The sequence below is a fragment of the Henckelia pumila genome, chromosome 1 (genome assembly GCF_033568475.1).
Source record: "Henckelia pumila isolate YLH828 chromosome 1, ASM3356847v2, whole genome shotgun sequence".
NCBI classification, from domain to species: domain Eukaryota; kingdom Viridiplantae; phylum Streptophyta; class Magnoliopsida; order Lamiales; family Gesneriaceae; genus Henckelia; species Henckelia pumila.
The window spans coordinates 114,456,485-114,467,161 of NC_133120.1; the positions used below are offsets into that span (position 1 = coordinate 114,456,485).

At 36.7% G+C, this 10,677-nt stretch overlaps 1 protein-coding gene across 2 annotated transcripts; it reads left to right on the forward strand.

The window, feature by feature from the left end:
• The first annotated feature begins 735 nt into the window (after window positions 1-735).
• On the forward strand, window positions 736-9,834 carry LOC140881775 (ubiquitin-like domain-containing protein CIP73). Of its 2 annotated transcripts, none has more exons than XM_073287356.1 (16): window positions 736-901; window positions 1,923-2,070; window positions 4,160-4,277; window positions 5,488-5,568; window positions 5,861-5,979; window positions 6,060-6,131; window positions 6,284-6,403; window positions 6,560-6,629; window positions 6,723-6,898; window positions 7,049-7,213; window positions 7,941-8,012; window positions 8,093-8,225; window positions 8,330-8,719; window positions 8,919-9,190; window positions 9,316-9,402; window positions 9,484-9,834. In XM_073287356.1, the coding sequence occupies exons 2-16, from the start codon at window positions 1,942-1,944 to the stop codon at window positions 9,490-9,492; spliced, it is 2,013 nt and encodes a 670-aa protein (XP_073143457.1). In that variant the 5' UTR covers window positions 736-901; window positions 1,923-1,941; the 3' UTR covers window positions 9,493-9,834. The 2 variants fall into 2 exon arrangements, with proteins under 2 accessions (XP_073143457.1, XP_073143448.1); XM_073287347.1 differs by having other exon boundaries at window positions 737-897.
• The last annotated feature ends 843 nt before the right edge of the window (window positions 9,835-10,677 follow it).

A 10,677-nucleotide genomic window follows, 5' to 3' on the forward strand; every position in this document is an offset into this window, starting at 1 on the left:
CAATTTATATCTGTTAGATGAGTCTAGTTGATTCATAGTTACATATAAAATAACACTTTTGACATGACAATAATACTTTTAATGAGTCAGGTAGATCGATTATATGTGTCACAAAATTTTTCAGTAAGAAATCTCATAAGAGTTTTTTGTTTAGAACATTTAAATGTTGTGATAATTGGTTTGATAAATTTTATCACCCATTCCATATTTTTTGTATATTTTAAATTTTATATACTTTGACAAATATTTTTTCGAGGAAACATGAAGCACATTTAAGTTAAAATCTTGTATTACTCATTTCATTTTCATAGAAAATGGGAACAATTTTCTTTCTTTCTGGCAAAATCTTGGCGCGTAATAGTTACCGTTATTGTCGTTAATTTGAGTTTATCGTTAGCATCGTTGTTAATATTCTAAATACGACATGAAAATCTCCAAAAAATCGATTACCGTTTAAGATCATAATGCAAGAACTTTAAACAATGATACATATCAAATAACTTGCAGCTGAATTTACATGAGACACAAACTATAAGGAAGAAGACCATATTGGACCAAGTTTAGATTTTTGAGTTTCACCATATTAAAAATTAATAACAAATAAATAAATAACCGACATAGGAAACTATTGTAAGAAGTATGAATGGCGGCCAACGGGTTCTTGGATTTTCATTAACCTCACTTTGGGTTCACCAACCAAACAGGCCTTTATTATTTCTCTACTGATTTAGCCGATCTGTAATCCGAAAATAAAAAAAGATAAATAAATTTAAATATCAAATCAAAGGTCCCTTTCTCTCGAGTCTCAGCTCTTCCTCCTCAGCTCCACCACTGCTCCGTTGGCTTGTGATTTTTGTAAATCAACGGCCAACGATATAGAAGATCGTGCTCTACTGGGTCTGTTAGTATTTGCTTTTATTAAGCTTTTTTTGTTTAATAATTTTCTTTCATCGTATTTTGTGTGCGTCTGTGTTGTTTCGTGGACTGTTTTTCTCAGGTTATCGCTGTTTCTTGTTATTTTTCCCCACGTCTGTAATGGGTTGTCGAGAAGATTGGATTTTGGCTTTCTGGGTTTCTATTTACAGTAGTTTAATTTGGTGATCGGGTTTTGTCAGAGAGAATTATTATTCAAGAATCCATATTTACTTTTTATTTTTCTTTGTTTAATGCTGCGAGATTCGAGGTATGGTTTTTTATGAATAAAAAAGAGAAAGCATCATGGTTATTTTGGGTGTTCGGATGCTGATGGTGGGTGTTTCTATTTAAAGCCCCAGAATTTTCTCCTTTAGACTACAGGGGGTATTCATTTCATCAGTTACACAGCTATGCAATTCAGAGATATGGTCATTTTGGTGTTAAGTTATGGTCATTTGAACCCTAGAGAAATAGAGAGGGTTGACAACCTAAAAAACAATTCTTGTGAAAATGACATGGAAAATGTATCTGTTCATAGCAATAGAATTTATGTGGTATTTAAATTGTGTGGTAGGAGATGAATACTAATTAAGATTCCAAACACGTGATGATTGGATCCGTTTAGGGTATGTCCGGGATGGGCAGTTCGGCATCACTGTTCTTGGCATTAAAATTGAGAGATCAGAGAATTCATTCTATCTTGGTTGATTTGATATGACGTCGGATGAAGACTGGAATCTCCCATCATTGTAAACATAGGGGGTTAAGGAACATCATGTTTATCCCACCAAATGTTTATAGAGTATTTCCCGCCTTTTATGAAACATATAAAATATATGTATTACGTCATTACGTGAATACGCGTGATTCCCTTTTTCCTTCTTGCTACCTTTTTGGTTATATTTTTAATTTTTGGGGTGCCTCGGATTAAATTTTTATAGTTTCAAACTTTTCTATCTGTTGCGTTAAATCTTTTTATCAAGTCATCTAAACTTAGTTGATTTCAGGCTGTCATATCTTGAATTGATGGGAAGTAAGAGTGGTGACTGCGCAGACATGCCCCATAATGATGTGGCTGGGTGTTCTGAAACTACCGTTGAAATAAAGATCAAGACGTTGGATTCTCAAACTTTCACATTGCGAGTGGATAAATGCGTAATCTATATTTCCCTTTCCCTCAGATCTTTTACAAGTCAATTTTGTATGCTTGTTCACCTACACCTATGTCCGTCTTTTAGTTTATTCACCCACATGTTTTATGTGTGCCCCCACATATATATGATCCTAAATCTGTTTGAGTTACCCATGGATCACATTTCTTCTTTTTGCTCTACTGAAAGTGCATTTATCATTTGAATAGTTATCAACTTCATTGGTTTCTGATGTCACTGCTGCCTATCCTATATCATGCTGACTTGGATAATTTTCTCCTAGAAATTCCATTTAATTATTTAAAGGGATGGTTGTGTACTTTGTCTCGTGGCATGACCGGCAAGCAATCTGTGAGTTATTGAAATAAGACTTAGAGTTTGTAGTGCATTCCAGGTCTAAGATAACAGACTGGTGCGTTACGATTTTTGAATTTCAGCAAGTATTGCAACTTGGGGTTGGGACCTGGATGGCATGACCGGCAAGCAATCTGTGAGTTATTGAAATAAGACTTAGAGTTTGTAGTGCATTCCAGGTCTAAGATAACAGACTGGTGCGTTACGATTTTTGAATTTCAGCAAGTATTGCAACTTGGGGTTGGGACCTGGATGAAAATATTTTTTACTGTTTCTGTGCAGTTAAGGAATCTGTGGTGGGATGGGAAGGCACAAGTTATTTCTATTAATATCTCAAGCTATTCTCTGGATATATTGTAGCGAATTTCATGCATAAATATGCAGGAGTAGTAGGGTTAGGGGTCAGCAAATCCGGTTTGGTTTGGATTTGATTAAAACTCGAAGCAAACCAAGTGCATCGATTATACTAAATGGAACCAAAACATTAATAATTAAAATCTATAAAAAACAAATCTAGATTTTCGGTTCGGTTCGGTTTGGATGATTGATTTTATATTTTGATTTTTTTCCATATGAAATAATTTGATTATTTTAAAAATAATTTAAAATTTTTAAACTAGCTATTATACACAAACAAATACTAATATTTACATATATGTTAGTTTTTAACAATATATATGACAACGACATTATAAATTTAGAATGAAAAATATAAATCCTCAAAATGAATTAAGTTAGTTTCAAAGAAACTCCACAATCACACGTTATCACCTATATTAATATATTTATCTCAGTGTTCTAAATGGCGGTCGAGGCGGCCGCCTAGGCAGTAGGCGGCCCTCGACCGCCCCGCCTTAGTCTAAGGCGGTCCCCGTAGGCAGTCTGAGGTTATCCGACGGTCTAGGCGGGCAAGCAAGCGGTCGAGGCGGCGGAGGTGGGCAAGTAGGCGGCCGAGTCGGTCAATGATTTTAAAATTCCAATCAATTATCAAAGTCAAATAATTTTAAAAATTAGTCAAAGTCAATAAATTTTAAAACCCTTAGATATAATAAAAACACCTCTCACTCTCTTTTGTGTTTACTTTTGGTTTCAAATGTCCTCCACCATCAGCCACACCTGTCTCAAACCGCCTCGATCTGCCCTCCACCGCTGCCGCCACCTTAATTGTCTTGTTAGTTTGTATTTATGTATTTATTTGCATTTTTTCTAGATTGTATATATTGTATGAAGCTTCTTAGGCATAAACATTATTTAATTACATATATTACACAAAAAAATTTGACTATTTTTAATTACATTGCATGATTATACATAATTGCCTATTAAAAATTGCTAAAAAAATTCAACGGTGCATAGACGGCCGAGGCAGTAGGCGGTCACTGACCGCCCCGCCACCACCTCCTGCCGTTTACAACATTGATTTATCTAAAAAAATAATAAGTAAAAAAATTGATTAGATTTAAGAAAGAAGTAAAACCAATTATGGCAAATCAGATTTCTATAATTGAAAAAACTATAATAAATTAAGTTTTAAATAAAGTGTATTAAAGTCGGTTTTGTTGATTTTAAAACTGATCCAAACCATGATAGATTAAAAATAAATCCAGACCGATGATCCTCCTAAGTTGGGTCACTGCGATGATACTTGGGCATGTTGTCACTGACTAGAAATTGAGAATATGGGTTTACGAGGTGATTTCAAATTATTCTTGGTTTCTTAATTCGTGCACTGGTTGCAGGTTCCTGTTCCTGAACTTAAGGAGCAAATTGCTTCTTTAACTGGTGTCCTGTCTGAGCAACAACGCCTTATATGCCGCGGAAAAGTTTTGAAGGACGATCAGCTTCTCTCTGCTTACCGTATCCTTTGTAGTTTTGACTTGTGAGTCTTTGCTTTGAGTTGTAGGAAGGGCTCTTATTCCTTTTAACTGTTGATCTTTTTCTAGTGTTTGTTTATTTGTCTTTCGGTGTACGAGGCAATGAAATCTACATGAATTATTCCCTCACAGGCAAAGAAAAATGAGGAAAGCATGTTGTTTGCTGTTACATTGTGAGATTGCTTTGGCGTAGAAGCCTATTTGAGTCTTTGACTCTTGTTGTTGGTCTTTGTTTGGATCCAAATAAACATATGAAATAGGTCATAGGTGTAAACATTTGGGAAACAGTCAGGGTACATCACAGTGATTAATTTCAAGGGAGTCAACAGGATAGTCCTACTCAGGTTCTAAGGAAATAACTTCTGTAAACATCTGGTTTGCTTATAGAATGTGAATACTATTAAGCTTAATAATTATTGTATTTAACATCCATCTGGGAATATCTGTATCATTGACACTGTAAAATTGAGCATTTTTTTTCAACTTAATAGATGAAATTTAGTTTTAAATTAATGTTTATTGGAAATATTTGTTGTTTAAGCTGATATATTTTCTACTGCATCTCTTTTATTATATAGAAACTTGCGAGCCTTGACAGCAAGAGGTAATTTTGATACTTAGCTAACATTATGTTCTCTTATGTCATCATTTGAAGGAATAACATATTACCTTAATCCACATAGCACATGCTTGAAAGAAAGCAAGACTAAATTGTTTGCATAATCATACTAACAGTATTAGTTTCTTTATAAACTTTTATTCGAAACCACCTTATATTAAGATTTTATCATAATCTTATTAATTTGACCTGGTGCAAGGATCAACCTGGTTTCAAATTCAGGTAGAAGTTGATTCAATCTGTTTATCCATGGTCCAATCAGTGGGATTAAATACAGATTTTTATTTCAAACAAACTGGAAGTTATATTATCTTTCTCCAATATATTAGTTCAAGGACAACGTTCTTGGTATGAGGATAATTGATACTAAAAAAATGCTCGAGCTGTTGGAATGAAGAAATATCTCCACAAGTGTGTGGTGCTTGAATTGCATGTTTTGTATTTATTCTATTAAGATTTGTTTATCATATTCATTTATACTAAGCTATGAGTTCAGAGGTTGAGTGAGAATCTTTGAGGGTTCTTTATTTGTCACTCATCTTTTGCTTGAGTTCCTTGATGCATGAATCTGTAGATGTAGAAGATGGTCACACCCTGCACCTGGTGGTGAGACAACCAGTTGCTCCATCTCCGGACAGTTCATTTGATAATCCAGGTTTGGTTTAGTATGCATTTTATTCAATAGATTAATCATCGCATAGGTCGTACAAGTTCCTTATTATGAGGAAAAAATTGCTTCATGTATCGTGCTTGCAAAAAATCCTTGTCCTCCTAGAATTATGGATATTATACGATCAGTTTAGTTAGTGTGTTTACACAATGGTGCATTTGGTTGGGAAGTGGGGGCGTCACCTTCTGGAAACCTGATAAAGGTATTTCACTATTGAATTATCATAATTCTTGGAACAAGATGTGAAAACCCTCGCTTTCTCTCTCTCTCTCTCCAGCAACTGATTCAACGATGGGAACGGGGCTTAATCCTGGCAATCAACCAGGTTCTGGGATGGTTGTTGGAACCTTCAACCTATCAGACCAGGGGGATGGAGCATTTCCTGATCTCAATCGGGTAAATACATGAATATTCACTAGATTATATGAACTATAATTCTCTAATACACATGTATGGTTTTGGTGTGTTGTTTATAGATTGTTTCAGCTGTTCTGAGTTCGTTTGGAGTCCCAAGGTCTGGAAATGGTGGCGAAGGAATTGATCTTAATGTGAGTGTGAATGCTTGACTATTAGCACTCTTTTCTCCTTAGAGAGCTATGCGTTATGCGCTATGCTAGTTTTGATTCAATGCATCTTTATTTGAGTGTTCTTCTGAGATAAAACTCGATTTTGATTGATTTTTCATGTTTCTCTTGGGCAGCTACTTCCTTCGGAGCGGCTTTCAACTGTGCCCAGTCATGGTGGTCTTAGAAATTCTATTAGAACGCCGTCCGACCAATTAGGTGCTGCATCTGTTCCAGTGGAAGCTTTGCAGCCACCGGTAGCATTCAGATTTAATCAGTTCTTATTGCACGCTGTTCAAATGTCGATACTTTAAATAAACAAAGCAATATCGTGTTGTGTTTTTCATAAATGAATATGTAATTACTCCTCTCCAAGCATTAATCTTTGAATTAAATGACAATGTTTCTTGCAGATAATACCAGATTCATTGACTACTTTGTTACAGTACTTAAGTCATTTGCGGCAAGAATTTACTGCCAATGGTCTGGGACTCTCCTCGATTGGAACTTGTATTTCTTCCTTTTTGTTTCATCAACTTTTCTAGTCCTTAAGTGTGTGAGTTTTTTTCTTTCCAGCCGGTGGACAGATTGCAAATTTTGGAAATACTGGTTTTTCTGGGCGTGATGTACAGGAATTAGATACTACTGTACATTCTAACGAGACGAGAGGGCTTCTGACACCAGAGTCCTTGGCAGAGGTGATGACATCTACCAGACAACTGCTTGTTGGGCAAGCCACTGAATGCTTATCGGTATGTTAAACCTGGTAATTGTGAATTGATAGATATAAATCAAGGGAGGATTGTTTCTCTGTCCAGTGATAATCAAATATGACAAGCATAACACTCGTCTCGTGGGTAGAGATTTGTCTGCAGCTTCTATAACTCTGTCTTCAACTGCAGCAACTTGCTGGACAACTGCAGTGTCATGCGAATGTTGCTGATCCGTTAGAGCGGTCAAGAATTCAATATAATGCTATAAGATCAGGAGCTCTTTTCCAAAACTTGGGGTCTTTATTGCTTGAGCTTGGCAGGGCCATAATGACTCTGAGGATGGGTCAAACACCAGTATGTTATTCTGCTACTTGGGTTGATTGAACATTTACGTTTTGTGGTATTCAGTTTATAGAGGTAGTGTTAGAGAAGGGGAGGTTGTAGCAGATTATTCAGGTCCACCCATGGGCCAAAAGCAACCGGCCCATATAGAAAGTTTACGCCAGGCACAAGGCCCAGAAAGTCAGGAAGTGAGAGTTGTTATGTCACGTGGGAAGGAGGGGTCAGGGGAAGAAATAAATGGGGAGTGGGAACGGGGAGACAGCTAGGAAATATTTTGTAGTGAATTCTCGTTTGAGAATTGGGGCAAGAGAGAGTGAGTGTTTCTCTCTTGTTTAGTTCAGTTCATATTAGGGAGAGTTGTATTTCTTCTCGGAGATTACTATTGCAGTTTATATAAATCACATATTTACATAATTATTTTCTAATCTCTCACTCTCGCTTGCCCCAATTCTCAAACGAGATTTCACTACAAAATATTTCCTGACTGACTCCCCGTTCCCACTCCCCATTTATTTCTTCCCCTGACCCCTCCTTCCCACGTGACATAACAACTCTCACTTACTGACTTTCTGGGCCTTGTGCCTACTGGCGTAAACTTTATATATGGGCCGGTTGCTTTGGCCCATAGGTGGACCTGAAGAATCTGCTACAACCTCCCCTTCTCTAACAGGTAGCTTCATAAAAAGTTATCATTAGAAGTTGCCCACCATCTAACGAGGATTATTCATTCCATCCTCAGGCTGATGCAATGGTGAATTCTGGGCCCTCTGTTTTTGTATCCTCAACGGGGCCCAATCCTATCATGGTTCAGGTGGTATTTGGTTGAACAAGTGTTCCTCCCATTGGTTATGCTATAAGATTTGCTCACCCTCTCCTCTTTCCCTACTACAGCCCCAGCCCTTCCAACCAGGAGCAAGTTTTGGTTCCGTTCCGGTTGGTACTGCTCAACATGGCTCTGGATTAGCTGCAGGCTCTGGTGGTTCTGGATTTCTCCCTCGAAATATTGACATCAGAATACGGACAGGTGCTGTAGAAATCCCACTCCAAGGAAGTTTTTCCTGACAACTGGAAATACTTAATTTGATATTTTGATTTGCTTAACATATTTATTTATTGTTTTTAAATCAGGTTCTGTATTTCCTCGAAGAGATACAACTGGATCACAGCCTCATGGGCAAGGTGCTCCAGTGTCTTCGAATGGTGTAAATTCTGGCCCACAAGAGCCTGCTGCGGGATTTGATTCAAATTCAAGTAACCGGGAGCCCCAAGTGCGGGCAATTCCTGTTAGAACTGTAGTGGCCGCAGTTCCTGCAGCTGTTGGGCGTGGTTCTGATTCATCTCGTAGTTCAATAGGAATATTGTATCCAGTCTTGGCAAGAGTTGAGCAAGTAACTACTGGAAATCCAAATGTTGCATTAGCTCCCCAAGCATTGGATCCACGTCAAGGTCCTGTTGGCAACACCCAACAACCTATATCTGTTTCTGCTCCTCAACATGGAAATGATGGAGTGACTGGGGGTAATGTTAAGCCTGTAATTATTTTTAATTCGTTGGTTATTTCTGTGAGGTTGTCTATTTAATATTTTATGGATTGTGTTAAATTATGTCAATAAATCAATGTAAACAGTCTTGACTCTTAAGATTTTATGATGTAATTTTACCTATGAATTAAATGATTTATGTATACTTGGGTATTTACGTTAGGAAAACTTTTCAGGCATCGGTAATTCAGCTGCAGAAGTGATTACCGGTCAAGAATTCTCTGCTCAGATCCAGGGTGGACTTGAACAGCTGCTGAGGACGATGTTTCCCGGGGTGAATGCCAGTCCCCTGAGTTCAGGTCCTAGTGAATTAAGAAGGCAGGATGTTGAACCAGCACGGGCACCGGCACCGGCTGTGAGTGAAGAAGGAATACGTTTATCAAATATACTTCGTCAGCTAATACCCATGATTACTGAGAACGTTGGAACTTCTTCTGTTCAATCACAGGTGACAGACATATCCACTCAAGGGAATAGAATTTTAGGTCCTTCTAGAGCCTAGAGTCGCGACAATCTCAATGCCTCCTTGTTTTCTTACCGAGATTGTGGTTTTTATTCATGTGGCACTTGCAGGCTGGTGCAAACCGGGATGAGGGGGCTTCTTCCAGCCATGAGCGCCGATGCCCCCCCGAGTCAGAACAAAGATCAAAACGACAAAAGGTATGGTTGATTCATGCCAACGCGCTTGTTTGCTTACACTAATAGCTTGCATGATGAATGTTTTGTGATAATATGATGCAGAGGGAGTGACAACGTAATCGTCCGGTCTAGTCCGGATCCAGCCGGAGGGTGCTTTTGATGAAGAGAGATATGATGGATGTTTATGACTAGTTTTAGATATGCAGGCAACCCTTTGGCAGTTGGCTCATAGCTATTACTTGTTCTTTATAAATTATAATTCACATGGAAAAGTGGCGGTGAATTCTTCTTCTGTATTATTTTTATTCTTGGATTCTTTGGTACCCGAACTGGTATTTTTGTTATGATAGTAATTATAACAATCATGACACTATATTCTTTATTTTATTGGTTTAGTGACTCCCTTGTGTTAACATCAGACAAGAAGGATGAATTATTTCATTGCCAATTGTATCTGTTTTATCATTTCGAATTGCCTTTTCTTATTTTGTAAAATCATTATAATTATATGATATTATATCTATTTATAAATCAAATTAATTTTAAAAATAATTGTACAAGCACACACACAACACGTATTTGTTGTATTATTGTTAGTATTAAGAATCTCGATTCAACAATGGCTGCCCTAATTATTTAAAATTGTTGTGTGTCAATATCTGTATGTTACTATATTTAGTTTTGATCACATGCATTCTAGGATACAGGATGATTTTCGTGAACGATCATTAAAATTCACCGGTTCAAAAAAACAAAAACAAAAACCACTAAAATCCATTGGTGGGTTTTACTGTTGGGTTTCAGTGGTTGTTTATATTAAAGCTTATGAATGTATTGTTTATGGAAGACTTTTCAGCTTCCCAACAATATTTTCACATCTCGTCTCGACGTATCGGGTTTTAGTTTTTTTTTTTAAATTTTTTGCATAATTAAAACATGATATCGGGTTTTAGTGGTCGGGAACGAGTTGAGCATCATTGGTTGGACAGCTGAAAGTTTCTGTTGGTTTATGATATGACCAATAGTAAAGTTTCATCCTACTTCTCGCAATTTTTATAATTATCATATTACTTCTATCTTTATTTAAACTAGCCACGAAGCACACGCGTTGCATGTATATAAAATTATATTTTTTAAATTAAAATATATATTATTTTTAAAATCTTAATATGGTTAAATTTTTAAACAATCATGGACTTTATTTTAAAGAGAAAATACTATGAACTATGAAAAAAAATTGGAAGTTAGTTAGTGGGTACTGGATATGTTGGTGGGTATGCATGTGTGTGTGAATAG

Coding starts and splice junctions, on each gene's coding strand:
- LOC140881775 (XM_073287356.1), top strand. CDS start 1,942: ATGGGAAGTAAGAGTGGTGACTGCGCAGACATGCCCCATAATGATGTG. Junction 6,132..6,283: donor GCGAAGGAATTGATCTTAAT/GTGAGTGTGAAT, acceptor TCTCTTGGGCAG/CTACTTCCTTCGGAGCGGCT. Junction 6,404..6,559: donor TGGAAGCTTTGCAGCCACCG/GTAGCATTCAGA, acceptor TGTTTCTTGCAG/ATAATACCAGATTCATTGAC.